Below are 18,186 nucleotides of genomic sequence, written 5' to 3'. Positions count from 1 at the left end.
ACTTCAGTAGCCCCATTATGCAGATGTTTTGATCCACATGGTGGAACAGTCCATGCGAATTATATATATGTATATGTGGGGGGGGGAGGTAATTGCTTGAATCTCAGTATGAGGAGTTAAATTGAATCCAAGAGGAACCTGAGCTCACACAATGCTGAAGAAACCACAGTATGTGGGAACTGTAGTTCTATGAAAGGATTGGGGTAGGGGTCACGAATGTTATGCAAGTACGAGAAGCAGGCACACGAGAAGTAGCTCTCACTACAGGTTCTTTCACTGTGATATGAACCCAGTTAATTTCCTCCATCACAACTTGCATGATAAATGTATGTACTAAGAGTCCAGACCAACCACCCGTCTTCTCCTTTCTGTCAAATGAGCTATTTGCCTTTAAAAAAAAAGAAAGAAAGGCACATACTCATTTATATCATTATTTACTGCCCAGTTTTCCATACAGCAAGAAGTTCCAGGGGCAGTTTCAGAGAGTGGCTGTGCTACTCTACGGTAGAACAGCTAGGCTTTGGTCCAGTAGTACCTTAGAGACCAACACGATTTTTTGGGTATGAGCTTTCAAGAGTTGAAGCTCCCTGATGAAGTATCTGACGAAGGGAGCTTTGACACACGGAAGCTTATACCGTACCCCAAAAATCTTGTTGGTCTCTGGTACTACTGGACTCAATTCTAGCTGTTCCAGGGGCAGTTGTTGGAAGCGGGTTGGCTCCCTTGGGAGGAGAGAAATTTATGAGATTTATTATTTTGCCTGTTTGTACTTACAAACGTACTAGTAGATGATAACTGGAGACAAAGAGGCACTCAAATAGGGAGCAGATCCACTAGCCCATCAGATCCCCAGAAAGATGCTGCATCTTGCTCTGTCTCTACTGGACTAAAAAATGCTTTTCTTCACAGACACCGACCCAGAGAGAAGCAATTAGTAAGCTATTTCCTTATGATCTGTGTCTATTCACATTGATAAAGCACCAATCTTGCAATAATACATGCATGCATTTATCTTTTACCCAATGGGATAAAAACAGAAAGGCAAAGGGAACCACAACATGTTCAGCTGGAGACAAGTTAGTCTAGGAGATTGGAGTCTAATTATTCTGGAGCGAAGAATTTTGTACCATGCATACTGCTAGGGTGCACACACATTTTACACAAAGTAAGATAGATTGATCAATGCATTTTTATTTAGTGCAACACCAAAAGGCAAATATGCAAAACAGGCAAGTGACTGGTCAAGGCCTTACAGCAGAATGGTCAGCAAGCATCTGAAATCCTCCAGGATCACTATTCAGCAATGTAAGAAGCAGAACCTGGTGCAGAAAACAACCACATAGTTAGCAGCAGGCCAGGTAACAGGGAAAAAGTTCTTACATACAGGTGCCAAATGCAAAATCCAGCACACATGTGAGAAAAGCTCAAATCAAACCAAATGGGACAGAATCTGATACATTTAGCACCTTGAGTCTTAGTTCTTTGGCTGTATCTGCAATCCTGACTACACGGTGGGTTTTCAGCACCTTGCATCTCTGAGAAGAGCACAACAATCTAGCTCAGGAAGGCAGCAACTACCGGTACTGAGGTCACAAATGTACTGCAAAGCAAGCTGATCATCATTCAAGAAAATTCCTGCTTCCCAGAATGTGCTTGATCACAGGTTTCCTATTATCAATATCACATGAAGCTTCCTTATACTAAATCAGACCATTCATCTATCAAAGTCAGTACTGTCCTCTCAGACTGGCAGTGGCTCTCCAAGGTCTCAGGCAGAGGTCTTTCACATCACCTACTTGCCTAGTCCCTTTAAATGGAGATGCCAGGGATTGAACCTAGGACCTTCTGCATGCAAAGCAGAGCCTTTTCCACTGAGCTAGAACCCCTCCCCTATAATTCCCTTCAGATAGTGAAGAAGATAAAGGCAGTATCTTTGACTTTATCAACCCCAGATGATGACCCATAATGTAATATGATTACTCAGATGCAATCCCATAGAACGTCTTCTTGCTGGGTGGTCTACTGAATTTGGCCAATGGTCCACTCTTGGATCTCAGTCTATGTTCTGCTCATCCCGGCTATTGGACATGTTGATACTGAGATTTTTGTTCCAATGTTTTGAAAGCATTTGGTACACCATTGGACACCACAACTGCACACAGATCGAGGCATTGGAACTGCACTGGCCTTTTCCAGAAAGCTGCCATGCAGTCATGGTCACAGCTATATCATGATGTACCCCATTTCACAGGATGATCAAAGAAGTCGCTTACCTGCTCTTACACTTCGGCACATTTTGAGGTCAACACATATATCATTAGGATCCTCGTTATTCTCCATTGCCTGCACAATCTTATCTTTGAACTTCCTCAGCACGGTTTTGCAAACCCAACCCAGGGGCCTGCCCAGAGCCTTACACGTCTGTCGGACTGCATTATTAATTGCTTCCTGCAACAACGACAACAAAACTGTAATGGTAGGATTTTGGCAGCAGCACTCCCCAGACTCATCAGATCAATTCCCCCGCTGTATGCCTGTCTTGCTCAAATACATTGCTTTTGTTCCATAGCTATGTCTTACTCCCTGCACCAGTCCCTGTCTTTCTTTTACCCTATTAACGTCTTCTCCTCTGGCCCTGGCAGTGGTCAGGGGTTAACACTATACTTTGGAGTAAAGGTATCAAGGTCTGAGCAGGAGACCTAAATGGGAAAACCAGAAAGGCCGGGAGATCTTTGGAAACCCACAAAGAGCCTTCTCTCTCTCTCATTCTCTCTTTCCACCCCTCTCTAAACCAAGAACAAACTGGATCACCCTGTGATCACTGGAATTAGTCTCTGCATTCTCCAGTCTCTGCAACCCCAGGACATGATTTATAGCAAGCACAGAGTTGTAACAAGCATAAAACATGTGGATGAGAAGGGGGTGTTTCTCAGCTTCTACAGCATCTCCCAGTTTAAGTGAGATACAGAATTTGCACAAAGGCTGAGCATCTTTTATTTCCAACACATACCCCTCTCATCCTCAGGGCAGCCCAGGAGCTATCCTATCCAAGCTGCTTACTGGGCCAGCCTGCCTAGCTTAGCTTTAGCAGTAGAATCGCTCTGTGGGCTTTCAGCTTTCAACTAGGGTTACCAGGTGCCCCCTAGCCACTGGTGGGGGATGAAGGGGTAGAGTTGCCAGATCCTGGCTGGGAAACTCCATTTGGGGATGGAGCCTGGGGAGGACAGAGACCTCAGGGAAAACAATTATGGTTACCAACCTCCAGGTGGTGGCTGGAGATCTGGGATTACAACTGATCTCCAGGTGACAGAGATCAGTTCACCTGGAGAAAATGGCCACTTTGGAAGTTGGAATACATGGCATTAAACTCCACCGAAGTTCTTCCCCCAACCCCATCCTCCTCAGGCTCCATCCCCCAAATATTCAGGTACTCCCCAACCTGGAGCTGGCAACCCTAGGTACAATGCCATAGAGTCCATCCTTCAAAGCATCCATTTTCTCCAAGGGAACTGATCTCTGTAGTCTGGAAATTAGCTGTAATTCTGGGGGATATTCAAGTCCCACCTGGAGGCTGGCATCCCTATTTGCAACAGATCAATACTTCTTCCCCCAGAGCCCAGTATGAGAAAATCAACAGGTAACTTACATCATCTGGATCATTTCCAGCCAGTTCCTGGAGCTTCTGCATGATCTTGATGCACATAGAGCATTTCTTCCCTGGAGCCTCCTCCTCCTCCGAGAGTGTCCCCCACTGTCGTAAACAAAACCTTAAAGTGCTCACATTCCACAATGCATGAGAGGATGCTGCAGTTGCCTTCTACTGAGTCAGGCCATTGGTATAGCCACTTGAATACTGTATGCCCTGATCAGTTCTGCAGGGGATTCAGATATACTCTCAAGAGTAGTTTATCTTTAAATACTTTAAAAACCCACCATTTGTACCCGGCTGGGGAAGAGGGGATTTTTAAAACTCTGTCCACGCTGGTACTGTTTCCTCAGCCTCCACCATTTTGAGCTGCTATTAGCAAGAAGAAAAAGCATTACTTATTTTTATACCACCGCTCATGTAGAGGAGTGGGGAATCAAACCTGGTTCTCCAGATTAGAGTCCACCACTCTTAACCTCTACATCACGCTGGCTCTCAAGCAGAGAAAAAAGACTGGTGTCCTCTTTGTTCCCCCTACTGGGGTTAAAAACAGCCCCAGGGCCTCCAGTTTCTATAAGAGAAATTATGTGAATGTATGAAAGGGTAACCCCCCCCCCCAAAAAAAAACCTTCCCCAGCACTGTGGTCTCTACTGAAAGCAGGTGCCTCTTCAGCTGCTTTCCCCCATGTAGCTGTCAGGGTGGATTGGCCATTACATACACTGGGAAAAATCCTGGTGGTGTGGGGCAAACACCACTCCTGAGGGGGGCCCCCCATATCCTGGGAGGTGAGCAGGGTGGTGAAAATGCTATCACAGCCACTGAGCAGAGATAGGAAGTGCTAGGGTTGCCAGGTCCCCCCTGGCCACCAATGAGGGATGAGGGGATAGGGTTGCCAGATCTAGGCTGGGAAAGTGCTGGAAATTGGGGGAAGGAACCTGTGGAGGACAGGATTCTCAATTGGGTACAAAGCTACAGGGTCCACCCTCCAAAGCAGCAATTTTCTCCAGGGGAACTGAGCTCTGTAGTGTGGAGATGAGCTGTAACTCCTGGGGATCCCCAGGCCCACCTGAAGGTTGGCATCCCTAGGCAGCACAGTGCTTGGCCTTTTTAAAGATGACTAAGGAATAGGGTAAAAAATGGAGATTTATCGAATTATGGATGTTAACAACTTTCCTGTAAGTGAGAAATGTGGAGAAAGAAAGGCAAGAAGAGATGCAAGAGACAAGGGAATAGCAGGTGGAAATGGGATAAATGTCTCACCCTTACCAACAAAGAGCTGCTCTGGAGGCTCCAACAGTATTGCTCCCTCCCACATTCAACAGCTGTAGCCACGTCCTTGCACCAGAACTCTGGACCCTGCAAGCATGGCTCAGGAACCAGACGGGATCCAGCCAAGGCTGCCAAACCAAGAGAAGAAGAAGAGTTGTTTTTTTATACTTGTACTCTACTTGTAAGGAGTCTCAAAGTGGTTTACAATTGCCTTCCCTTTCCCTCCCCACAACAGGCGTTGTGAGGTAGGTGAGGCTGAGAGAGTTCTGAGAGAACTGTGACTGGCCCAAGGTCACCCAGCAGGCTTCATGTGGAGGAGTGGGGAAACAAACCCAGTTCTCCAGATTAGAGTCCACTGCTCTTAATCACTATGCCACACTGCTCAATGCTAACTGTGTAGAGCTCAGAATCCCAGCAAATCTAATGTTATTTTTTTGCTTGACTTCCTAGTTTAGGTGCTTCTCCATTAACCAAACGGGATAGTATTAGGGTTGTTTAATGATGCAACTGACACAGAGTTTGAGGTCCTTTGGAGGTAGACAATGGTAATTGTGCCATTATTGGAAAATCCCAGTAGGACAGCAGCTTTGAAAGTACAGCTTTAAAACAAAATGAAAACTTATATATAACTATTTTTCTTGAAGACGCAGAGATCAAATCCCCCTTCTTTTGTCTCTTACCTGCTCCTACAGCAGCAGTCACCCACAAGATGAACAAGGAGGCCATTGGAGTTCAGCCATTCAACTGCAGCAGCAAAAGCCACTTCCAAACACTTCAGTCCAACTAGACTTTTTATAGCTGCTCTTTAAAGCAACGTGGGGCGTATCTGAACTCTTGAGTTTATCTGGAAACCGACAAAAAGGCTTATAAGGGCAAACTTGAGGAATTGTGGCTTCAACAACCCCCTCCTCTGTTTTCCTGTCCCCTGCCACATTCCCCCAAGTTTTGTGAAAAATCTCACAACAGAAATAAAGGATGCCACGTGCAGCGGAAGTGGTTTGTACGTTCAGTCCCGGCCCTAAGAACAAACACCTCCGAATGTGTCAAATGTGCTCAAACCACATCTGTCACACTTGTCTTCATGATGGGAAGAACATTCTTCACCTAAAGGTGACAGAAAAAGGGGGGAGAAAACCCCAATCTCCTAGCCTCAAGTGATAGGAGGGAGTAGGAAGAATGTACCGGTACCTGGTATGATACTTGGTGCTTTTCCCACATCTCTTTGAAAGACGTTACTACAAATCCTCCTTCATTCCATGTGCGTGTCAGCCACATTGCTCCTCAAAACCAGCACAGTTAATATCCCCCAATGGCCTCAGCGCTTTGAGACACTGACAAGCTCCTCTTGCCTTAAGGCAGTCATGTCCAAAGTCCGGCCCGGGGGCCAACTGCGGCCCCTGGGCCGGTTTAATACGACCCCCCAGCCTGTTTTGCAGAGAGAGAAAAGGGTGCGTGGGGGCTGCGCCTGTGCTTTGCATCCCCGACTGAGGGGGCAATGCTTGGGCGGAGGGTCGCCTCGATTGGCTGTCTCAGCCCCACCCACCCCCCGGAAGGAAGGCCAGCGAGTCTGAAATGAGTCTGAAACCCTAGAGAGGTTCTTACCCAGACTCCACCACTCCAAACCACCGCTCTTAACCATTACACCATGCTGGCTCTCATGGGGAGAAAAACTCCACATTCCTCCCTGCACGGGAGATGTCTGAGTGTTTGAATCTTGGACTCCATGAGAATGAAAACCAGTTTATTTCCTGGCTCAGATGAGGGGAGGACAGAATACCCCCAGCATGGTTGAAGGGAGAGAGTCGACAGTCCCAGAGAGGCACATGAGTGGAGGGGAGGGGGGAGGAAGAGTTCCTGCTCCCTCCCTACAGAAGGAAGGTTGGAGATTTAGAAGCTGGGGGGCGTCCGGTGAGCTGAAAGGGGCTTTGGGGAAAGGAAGGAATGTAGCCATGGTTTTTGTGGTGCAGTCTGTGGTTATGGGCATAATAAGTATGCCGTTTGCAATAAACTTTGCACAAAATAGTTAATTTGCATTTAATTAATTTAATTAAGAATGTCAGGCAAAATGGTCGGCCCTCGCGCATGTTCACTTCATCAAATCTGGCTCTCTTTGAAAAAAGTTTGGACACCCCTGCCTTAAGGTTTTCATCAACTCGGCCTCTATTATCTGAGGTATACTGTTTATTATATTTTTGCACAGTCCCCACTTCTGCTCCTGTCTGTCCACTTCTCTCTCTGTCTCTTAATCTAATTCACAGTGGGTAGCCGTGTTAGTCTGTCTGCAGTAGTAGAAAAGGGCAAGAGTCCGGTAGCACCTTAAACACTAACAAAAATATTTTCTGGTAGGGTATGAGCATTTTTATCTGAAGAAGTGAGCTGTAGCTCACAAAAGCTCATACCCTACCAGAAAATATTTTTGTTAGTCTTTAAGGTGCAACTGGACTCTTGCCCTTTTCTCTTAAGCTAAGCTACTCTTTCTACCTCCTCGCTTCAGCTCGGAGCATCAGGACTTCCCTAAGTCCTGATGGGTTCTTGGACACAACCACTTAACAATCAAGGGCCACTGAGAAGATATTTACAATTGCTGGCATTCTTTTGTCATGGGCTCTGGCATGCCACTTTAGGCCAAGTTAGCGGTTAGAGTGTCAGCCCTGGATCTGGGAGACCCAGGTTTGAATCCCGACTCTATCATGGAAGCTTGCTGGGTAACCCTGGACCAGTCACACACTCTCAGCCTAACTTACCTCACAGAGTCGTTGTGAGGATAAAATGGAGAGGAGAATAACGTAAGCTGCTTTGAGTGCCAATGGGGAGAACGGCAAGGTATAAATGAAGCAAGGAAGTAAATAAAGTTCATAGGACAGAATCATTTATAGCAGCCAGACCCCAAACAAGATATTATTATTTTACCAAAATGTTTACACGCTGCCTTTGTCACACTGGACTAAATTCAGCTTGCAATCTATATGCCACCTGGCACATCAGTGGTATAAAAGTGTTGAACATGTTTAAGAAAAGAAAAGAAACCCATCCTTAAAATAGTTTCAGATTTCCCACACTAGCATGCCCTGTTCCAGACCCTGAGCCCTTTGAGGTACTTCAGAAGAATTAGCATAACGTTTGCTGTATCTGTAGAAACTAGAGTACCAACTACAGGTTGGGGGATTCCTAGAGATTTGGGGAATGGAGACTAGGAGGGTGGATTTGGGGAGAGGAGGGACCTCAGTGGTTATAATGCCATACAGTCCACCCTCCAAAGCAGCCATTTTCCCAAGGGGAACTAATCTCTGTAGTCTAGAGATAAGCTGTAATTACTCCTACAGATCGAGAGCGAGGGGGCCGGGCACACCTTCCTAGGGAGGTTGTTCCATAATCATGGGGCTGCCACTGAAAAGGCCCTCTCTTATGTCCCCATTAGATGAGCTTCTTTTGTCAGTGGGACAGTCAAGAGGGCCTAGCCCTGTGATCTTAGTTCCTGGTCAGGATTGTAAGCGAGAAGGTGGTCCTTCAGATACCTGGGCCCAAGCTGTGACTCCTATGTTGAGCAGCACTCCCAAGCTACAAACCTGACTTTTCAAGGGGAGTGTAACTCCATCCAAGGCAGGAGGGATCTCAAGCCCCTGCTCTGCCTTTCTACTAACCCACAGTTCCTCTCTGACTTTCTTTTTGTGTAAGCTGGTCTTTGACCGTAATAAATAAATGATGATGATGATGACTTGTCAGGATTAAGTTTCAGTTTATTTACCTTCATCAAGCCCATGACTGAACGGAGGGAGTAAGACGAGCCATAAGACCCTGAGCTAGAGGCATTAGATGAATCCCTCTCTGAGGTGGAGTCTTCTCGGGAGGCAGTCTGCCGGAACACATTGCCGTGAGGGCGGCGTGTGCCCTGTCCAATCCAATAATAAATGCGGTTTTGAATGTAATCATCTTGGTCATGGGTGAATTTCCTGTGTTTATATGACTCAATATTTTTGGCATAAGCTTCTAGGTCCTGTTCTATTTTAGCCATTTGAGTGTTAAATATCTCATCAGGTGTGAACTGTTTAAGATCGTCCTTAAGTTTGTTGGCATCATTTTTAGCTATTTCTGTAACATTCAGGGACTCCTCAATGATGAGGGTCATAAGATCTATTGGACATTTATTAAGGATAGCAATCCACTTATCATTGAAATCTTTGTTTTGTTGATATAGTGCTGGAGCTTTTTGTATTCTCAATCCACTCAGTACCCTAGCAGAGGCAATATCAAGTTGAGGGCTTTCCCCAGAGGCAGCATTTTTTGCCCCAATGCAGATAGGGTTGCCAACTGCCAGGTAGTAGCAGGAGATCTCCTGCTAATTCAACTGATCTCCAGCCGATAGAGATCAGATCACCTGGAGAAAATGGCTGCTTTGGCAATTGGACTCTCTGGCATTGAAGTCCCTCCCCACCCCAAACCCCCCTTACTCAGGCTCTGCCCCAAAAACATGCCGCCGATGGTGAAGAGGGACCTGGCAGCCCTAGCTACTGGTAACTTGGCCCATAGGTTATGGAAACAGGCTGGCCCATCAGATACAACTTTAACAGAGGATTATATTTGTCAGAGACCAAACATTGGACGTGACATGGTGGACCACTCTTTCAGTTGAATTGGTGGATGCCTTCCCGCTCAGCCCCCCAGAGTGACCACAGTAACCACATGACAGAGTTGCTAAGAAATACTGAAACCAGGATGTGGTAATAGTCAACACAGAACTTCGCACCCACTGATCTCCCAAGAAAACATCGACTCCCCCAAAGTAAAGCTGTGATGAGTTTTCCTCGCCTTGAACCATTTGGACATACCTGGGTCAAAAAGTCATGGCCAGCACGGTTGCTAGGGTTGCCAGCTCTGGGTTAGGAAATACCTGGAGATTTAGGGGGTGGAGCCTGAGGAAGGCAGGGTTTGGGGAGGGGAGGGGAGGGACTTCAATGGTGTATAATGCCACAGAGTCCACCTTCCAAAGCGGCCATTTTCTCCAAGTGAACTGATCTCTGTCACCTGGAGATCAGTTATAATAGCAGGAGCTCTTCAGTCACCACCTGGAGGTTGGCAACCCTAACAGTTGCACTAATGTGAACCAGATGACAGCCATTTTGTAAAAGGGTTCAGATTTGTCAGAGATGGAACAGCACAGAAAGTGGACGATGGAATGCGATGTTGCTGGGCTTTCTGACATCAGTAAGATAATGGTTCCCGTGACGTGATAAAATGCTCTCCATCGTATTTTAATCACGCAGCTATACAAACTAGAAAACTATTATGAAATCTTACTTGCGTTATTAGTTGCTGTTGCTGATCTGAAAGAGTAGCAAGTCATTAATATAGGATGTAAGGCCAGTAGACGTTTTACCAGACACATTCAGGAAGGCTGAGAATACCCCCAGACGGTCACAACAGTTGGCCAATGAGGAAGACATCTGGGAGATTTAACCCACTGTATTGATATCTATTGAATTATCGCAATAAATTAATTAGACTTGTCTATCAGTATGACCAGTGTCTGCTGACTTATCTTTTACCCAGACCGTACTGGTAAAAGAAAGCATATATCTCACAGGAATTTCTAAATGTGGTAATGTGCTTTAACACCAAATATAAATAATAAAGAAATCAGGGGGGGGAAAGATACATATGTTGAGGGAGATCTTATCCTCTTTGGATAATAACATACAAGTTAGTTATGTTGTGTGTATATATAATTGTTTTTAGGAGAATTGTCCTACATTCAGGGTCCTCCTTTTTGAATAAATATGGTACAATTAATTTGTCACCAGGCCGTTAACACTGCAGTTTTTCTTCAGGGGAAACAATACTCCCTTTGCATCTGCTTTTACCCAACAGAAGGCCACTGCATCTTCCACAACCACTTGTGCATTGGCTCCTTCTTTAATCAGTCCTCAAGAAGGATCGAGACTGGCTTAACAGTGAGATGATTTTTTTTCTTTTTAAATATATGTCTTTTCTTTTTGAACTTTTGTCTGATCTGAAACCAGGCAGTCTTGCAAAGTTCTGACTTGTGAGGACCATATTGATGTTGTGCTTAAAATTAGTTTATAAAGTCAATATCCAAACTACATTGGTTAAAATTTACATATGATTTTTATTCTGCATTTTACCTCACATGGACAGCAGCCACACAATGCCCAAATAGCACAAGAAATGGATTTGCTTGTACTAATGTGTGTGTGTGTAAAGTGCCGTCAAGTCGCAGCCGACTTATGGCGACCCCTTTTTTTGGGTTTCCATGGCAAGAGACTAACAGAGGTGGTTTGCCAGTGCCTTCCTCTGCACAGCAACCCTAGTATTCCTTGGTGGTCTCCCATCCAAATACTAACCAGGGCTGATCCTGCTTGACAAGATCAGGCTAGCCTGGGCCATCCAGGTCAGGGTGTTTGTACTAATACTAGACCTAAAACACTGACAGGCTCATTTTTTGTGTAGCCAAGACTGGAACCCAGCAATTTTTATCCAACTTTAAAAGTTTCCCTGGAACCCAATCTGGACCCGGATCTTTATTGGCATTTAATTTAGTTAACACTGAGCAAATTTCCTCAGACGTAACTGGATCCCATTTGACCATATTCGCCTCCTTTATATCCAAGGCAGAGAAGACATCAGTTGAATAGGTTCTCTCACTGAAGACTGAGCTATAGTACTTTTCCCATTTACTACGTGCCAAAATCTATACCTACATGACTTATTGATTAACCCATGGTGAATTTCATCCTCCTAAATTGAATTTCCATCCCATTTCTGTTCTGCTTTATGTAGATGATGCTGTAGTTTTGTCCTGCATCAGAAGGGGGCTAAAGTGCGCAATTCATGCAACAGCAGACTTCTGTAAAGAGAGCCATCTTGTAATTAATTATTCTAAATCCAAGATTTTGGTATTTCAGAAGTCTGGCCCTCATAAAAGTTCCACATTCTCTTACCAAGCAGTTACATTATTTTTGTATTTAGGATACCATTTTCTGTCATGTAATAAATGGATTGCACATTATAGTTATGTGCTTGAGAGAATTAGTTCACCTGTCCATAATTTTAAGCAAGTTGACCGTCAATATATTCCTATGGATCTTGCAGTATATTGTGCTAAGATCTTGCCTCTTCGGCCCTATAGAGCTCCTTTATGGGTACCTGCAATTTCTGTTAAAGTGGAATCAGCTCAGGCTTCCTTTCTTCGTGTCCTATTGTGGGCCCCCAAAAGCACTTCAAATTCCAACTTGCTTTTGGAAGCAGGCTGTAGTTCTATTTCATTGAAGGCTTGGACTGCTGCAGTTATATTTACATTTGTGGGGGTTAGATCATGATTCTTTGGCAGTTTTACTACAGTGGTCACAGCAGGATTCCCACGTGTCATCTTGGAGCATCTTAGTAGATATGAAGTTAAGAAGCATTGGAGCAGCTTATCCTCTTCTTTGGATATCTCTAGATAATTCACAGTGGGTAGCCGGGTTAGTCTGTCTGCAGTAGTAGAAAAGAGCAAGAGTCCAGTAGCACCTTAAAGACTGCCAGAAAACATTTTTGTTAGCCTTTAAGGTGCTACTGGACTCTTGCTCTTTTCTATTACTTTGGATATCTCTAGTTAGGCAGAAAACTTTTGAATTGTTAAGGAAGTATGATCCGGATAGAATTAACCAGGATGCTAAAACAGTTTATTCTGCACTTTACTGGGGCTTTTCAACCCCTTTATTTCCAGTCCAGCAACTTTCTTACAGTTCTAGTATATCATCAGCTTTTCTTTTTAGCCTGGGTAAATCAAGAAAACAAAAGTAATGACTACAGGAGAATTACACAACTTTAAGGTTGACAATGAGGAAATTGAAATTGTTCAAGACTTTCTATTCCTTGGCTCCACCATCAACCAAAAGGGAGACTGCAGCCAAGAAATCAGAAGGAGATTGAGACTGGGAAGGGCAGCCATGAAAGAGCTAGAAAATATTTTGAAGTGTAAGGATGTGTCACTGGCCACCAAGACTAGATTAATTCATGCCGTCGTATTACCTATTACTATGTATGGGTGTGAAAGCTGGACAGTGAAGAAAGCTGATAGGAAGAAAATAGATTCCTTTGAAATGTGGTGTTGGAGAAGAGTGTTACGGATTCTGTGGACTGCCCAAAAAACAAATCAGTGGGTTATAGATCAAATCAAGCCTGAACTGACCCTAGAAGCTAAAATGACTAAACTGAGGCTATCGTATTTTGGTCACGTCATGAGACGACAAGAGTCACAGGAAAAGACAGTCATGCTAGGAAAAGTTGAGGGCAGCAGGAAAAGAGGAAGACCCAACAAGAGATGGATTGACTCAATAAAACAAGCCACAGCCTTCAATTTGCAAGATCTGAGCAAGACTGTCAAAGTGTCAGCGAGGGCCTGACACAAAGATAGGATATTTTGGAGGACTTTCATTCATAGGGTCGCTATGAGTCGGAAGCGACTTGACGGCACTTCACACACACACACACACAAATGCACTACTTTTGACAGAAACAGTGGGCTGTTGTGCTGAATTCTCTCTAGCCCAGAGATCCTATCCATGTGGAAGAGCAAACGTTGAATAATTAACTAATTTTTTTCTTTAGTTGTGGTTTATATTCCACTCAGAGGGCTTGCTTTATAACACCTCTTGTTGCTAAATTTCCTGTCTGTTCGGATGATTTTCACCTTTTATTTTTCTTGGTTGGTGGCAATAAGGGAGGTACACTCTCTGTCATTAAATTTATTCTTTCTGTCTTAAAATTAAGAGCTTGTCTATACCATCTAAACCTGGAGGTTGAACTTGTAAAAATGTTTAATAACTTGGGACTTGCTTTCTGAGTCGCCTATGTCCTTTGACACATAGGCACTTTAATTTCTGAACAGGATTTTTTGCGACTCACATATCCCTGAAAAGTCAAAATCTCTGACTCTGGAAGCAGCATTTGTGTATTACATGTAGTTTAGCCCTCAGCAGTAAGGGACTAATAATTTGTGCATGCTCAGAGAACACATCTTCATTACCATTCCATGGTTTAATCTCTGACACTGAAAACAAGTTTCTGACTAGCACTGAGAAATCCAACAGAACTCCTTTGACCAAATCCTTGTCAAGTTTACTCAAAGGTCCCTTTCTCCTATCCAAGGCTGGCGAGAGGTAATGAAGTGCAAAACATAACCTTGAGGCCCTCTACCCCAGCCAAAAATTTATAAACAACTATAAATATTGATCCACTAATAAGCAAACAATCTTCCTGTTTGATTTGTAAGCCTCTGCCCTGAAGATCAAAGTTTGGACAAGCACTACCTTGTTTGTCCATATGAATCAATATATTGGGGGGGTTGTTTCTAAGCCTTATGGGGCCTGTTCACTCCCCCTGTATCCTTGCTCAGGTCCACCTATCTCCCTCCTTCCTCTATGTTATCCTTACAGTCACCATGTGAGGTACATTAGGCTGAGAAACAGTGACTGGGCCAAGTAATCCAAAGAGCTAGGTGGGAATTTGAACCTGGCTCTTCCCAGTTCTAGAATGACAAACTGCTGCACCGTTCTGGCACACAGATTCCTTCAAGGGCTTCTCATCCCCTTCAGTATTTGGCACAAGCTCCTTGTCTGTACATTTCAGATCCCCTAGTCCCCCCAACCAACATCTCAGCATTTGTTTCTTTTAATGACCCTGCCAACATCCTCTAGTCCTCCAGCTGTACTATTCTCAGATGTTCTCTATTGAAAGACTTTGCCCAAATTAAATGCACAAGTCCTTCCACGAACAGATTGGCGGTGCTGGATTTCTAATTCCTTCCTCAAAGCCTAATTTTTATGTGGCCTTTTGCCTTATTCCATTAATACTCATTCTCAACTGCAACCAAGCTTGAAGTACATCACTGCATTCACTCACATTCATCCCTCCCTAACCACATCTTTCTCTGTCTTCCACTGTTGTTTTTCCCCTTTTGGCTACTTTACTTTGGAAGGCATGGATATGTCTGCTTTTGTTCTTGTAGCTTTGTGTGCAGCCTTGTATGCTTATGGTTCTGTATATTATTAGTAATAATAGTAATCAATAACAATATTCTTTACAATAATGTCAATGGCACAATCTTCCAATAAGTCTTAATCTCCTGATCCTAAACAGCTACCATAAAACGAGGACAGAGAGGACAGGAAAAAGCCATGTGTACTCCACGATGTACTCAGTTCAGCTAAGAATCCCCTCCCCAAGGAATATTGTAATCCAACTTTAATTGACATTTGCATGGCTTTTTGACTCCTGAGCCGATCTGGTAGCCCATTTGAACCAAAAAAGTGGCAAAAGCTTAATAACAATGAAAACATCAGAGGGAAAGCAGGAAACAATCAGCGGTATCTTCATTCTGCCCTATCTGGATCCAGCTGAGCTGAGAATCAACTCCCTGAAGGATATTCTCATTGCATTTTAATATTGTTTGCATTTTATTATCTCTGTGAGCTACTTTGGGAGCCAACGTTGGCTGAACAGTAGTATACAAAAGCTATTATCTCGTTTATATCACACCTTTCCTACATGGTTCTCCCTTTCTCCATTTTATCCTCATAACAGTCCTAGTGAGGTAGGTTAGGGGCTGAGTGACCCACGTCAACCAAGGAGCTTCGTAGTAGAGTGGGACTTTGAACTCAGCTAACTCAACCAATTCTAAGTAAGCTAAAACAAGAGAAGACCTCCCTTCTTTCCCAAGAGCCTTTATGCTCACCCGTTTAAATGCTGCACCCTCAGCAGTATCAAACGGAAGATATAGAAATCTACCATATTCTGACTTTGCTCATGCAATTCAAAGAAAATTGACCCATTATCTCATAAGATGATGGAATGCCCCCTCTTTAAACACCACCGAGATAAATGGATCACCCCCCATATTGGCGAGAATTCCTGCCCCATAACAAGAGGCAAAATACTCCCCTTTTTGCTGATGGATAGAGATCCAAATATAACACTGGCCGTGGCCAAATATCTCTCCATCATATTTTCCTCTAAGAAATAACAGCTCAGGACCTATGGGTCACAGGAGCAAAGAAGGAACAGGAAAGAACAAGAGAAGACCCCTGCGGCACTTTAAAGACAGCTACATTTCGGGCACTTTCACACAGCCCAAATAATGCACTTTCAATGCACTTTGAAGGTGGATTTTCCTTTCTGAACTAGCAAAATCCACTTGCAAACGATCCTTAAGGTGCAGTGAAAGTGGGTTGAAAGTGCATTATTTGGGCTGTGTGGAAGTGCCCTTATTAATGTGGCAGAAGCTTCGCCGACCACGCGGGGGCTGGTGGAGAGAAGCACAGGCGCAGCTGGAGCTGCCTCTTCACGAAAAAAGAACGCCTTCCTTTTTTTAATTCACAGTGGGTAGCCGTGTTAGTCTGCCTGCAGTAGTAGAAAAGGGCAAGAGTCCAGTAGCACAAAATATTTTCTGGTAGGGTATGCGCTTTCGTGAGCCACAGCTCACTGCTTCAGAAAGCTCATACCCTACCAGAAAATATTTTTGTTAGTCTTTAAGGTGCTACTGGACTCTTGCCCTTTTCTACATACTTTTTTTTAGTTTGTGCAAACTCCCTGGCTCCAGAAACACAGACGCACAACTTTCCTAGCGACCATGCAGCCGGCGACGCTTAAATAAACTCAACTCATAGAGACTTTAGTAGTAGAAAAGAGCAGGAGTCCAGTAGCACCTTAAAGACTAACAAAAATATTTTCTGGCAGGGTATGAGCTTTCTGAAGAAGTGAGCTGCGGCTCACGAAAGCTCATACCCTGCCAGAAAATATTCTTGTTAGTCTTTAAGGTGCTACTGGACTCTTGCCCTTTTCTACTACTGCAGACAGACTAACACGGCTACCCACTGTGAATTATCTTCATAGAGACTTTGGAGGAGAAAAGCCTAGAGCGACACACAGGCGGCGCGCTTCTGGTTGAACAAACCAACCCAGAAAAGCCACTTCCCTTTACGGCGGCACAGCAGCATCGCTCTACCCCTAAGCATCTCTATGGTCCACCCCTGAATATCCTTTTTGCATTGAAATCACTGGGGAGGGGGGGGCGGAGGACCGGAAGTGCCGCTAAACGCGGCACGTGCTTCACCCGAGGCTTTTCTGCTCGCTCGGCGACCAATAAAAAGGGAGGAGGGAGAAGTGCTCGCCTCACTTCCTGTGGGTGCGTGTGTTTGTTTTTTTGACGTCAGTGCGTTTGGCGCCTTTTCTCTCTGCGCGTCTTTTGCGGGTTCCCTCCTTTTCCTTGCTGCGTGCGGGTGGGAAACGTGGTGCTTGCCTTTCTGCGTCCAGCATGGGAGACGGTGAGCTGGGTATTAGGTCCTTCGGACAAGACCAGGGAAGAGGGCTGTGAGCCCAGGACTGGTGTTTGCCGTTAGAGGGGCACATTAGGCCTAAGTGGTGGTGAGTTTGGAGGCTGGTGCCTAGGCTCCAGCAGAGGTAGGCACTGTGAGTTCGGTATATATCATGTCTATAGCTAAAATGACTAAACTGTGGCTGTTGTACTTTGGTCACGTAGTGGGAAGACAAGAGTCACTGGAAAAGACAGTCATGCTAGGAAAAGTTGAGGGCAGCAGGAAAAGAGGAAGACCCAACAAGAGATGGATGGACTCAATAAAGGAAGCCACAGCCTTCAATTTGCAAGATCTAAACAAGGCTGTCAAAGACAGGACATTTTGGAGGACTTTCGTTCATAGGGTCGCCATGAGTCGGAAGCGACTTGACGGCACTTAACACACACACATATCATCTCATACTGCTAGCACAATTCCAAAGGAACGGAACACAAACTAAATAAACAGGGGTCTCTTTGGCACCAAAAAGGGCTACACTTTATTTTAGCTTAACCATTTTCTGATCTGATAATTTCATCAGTTGCATGGAGCGCATTAGTGTATTACAGACTTCAGTTGTGTAATCTCTTCGCTTGTAATTCCTGTTGGTAATTATAACTGTCTGTGGAGTGCAAGCCTATGGGAGCCAGTGTAGTAAAGGTGGCTCTGGTGTTGTGTTTGAATGTGAGATACCCTGGCTCACTTCCCCAGTCAACCCTGATGTTCGCTAGGTAACTTTAGCCAAGTTACTGTCTGTGCCTCTTTTTATTTGTTGCAGTTTTACCTAGCTTGTCTTCTAAGCAGTTCAGGGCAGCGTTTATCCCTCCTTCATTTTATCTTCACAACACCCCTAAGAGGTAGGTTAGGCTAAGAGAGAATCCAAGGACATCTGTGAGCTATATGGTAGTGGGAAATTAAAA

At 44.5% G+C, this 18,186-nt stretch overlaps 2 protein-coding genes across 2 annotated transcripts in view; one reads left to right on the top strand and one right to left on the bottom strand.

Moving 5' to 3' along the window:
• CAPG (capping actin protein, gelsolin like) overlaps positions 1 to 18,186 on the top strand; it is a 245,540-nt gene that overhangs the window by 128,046 nt on the left and 99,308 nt on the right. The window lies entirely within an intron of this gene.
• Positions 1,294 to 5,642, bottom strand: LOC130487395 (antimicrobial peptide NK-lysin-like). The gene is made up of 5 exons (XM_056860888.1): positions 5,597 to 5,642; positions 4,914 to 5,044; positions 3,647 to 3,751; positions 2,274 to 2,448; positions 1,294 to 1,319 (listed from the first exon to the last, which is right to left on the bottom strand). The coding sequence occupies exons 1-5, from the start codon at positions 5,640 to 5,642 to the stop codon at positions 1,294 to 1,296; spliced, it is 483 nt and encodes a 160-aa protein (XP_056716866.1).

The sequence above is a fragment of the Euleptes europaea genome, chromosome 14 (assembly GCF_029931775.1).
Source record: "Euleptes europaea isolate rEulEur1 chromosome 14, rEulEur1.hap1, whole genome shotgun sequence".
Taxonomy (NCBI): Eukaryota; Metazoa; Chordata; class Lepidosauria; order Squamata; family Sphaerodactylidae; genus Euleptes; species Euleptes europaea.
This window is presented reverse-complemented; position numbering and strand designations above follow the sequence as displayed.

What these genes read in the sequence shown, in the direction of transcription:
- LOC130487395 (XM_056860888.1), bottom strand. Translation starts at nt 5,642, where the DNA reads ATGGCCTCCTTGTTCATCTTGTGGGTGACTGCTGCTGTAGGAGCAG. An exon ending in TCCAGAGCAGCTCTTTGTTG is followed by an intron (nt 3,752 to 4,913) that starts GTAAGGGTGAGA and finishes TGTTTACGACAG; the next exon opens with TGGGGGACACTCTCGGAGGA. An exon ending in GTGCCGAAGTGTAAGAGCAG is followed by an intron (nt 1,320 to 2,273) that starts GTAAGCGACTTC and finishes TTTCTGCACCAG; the next exon opens with GTTCTGCTTCTTACATTGCT.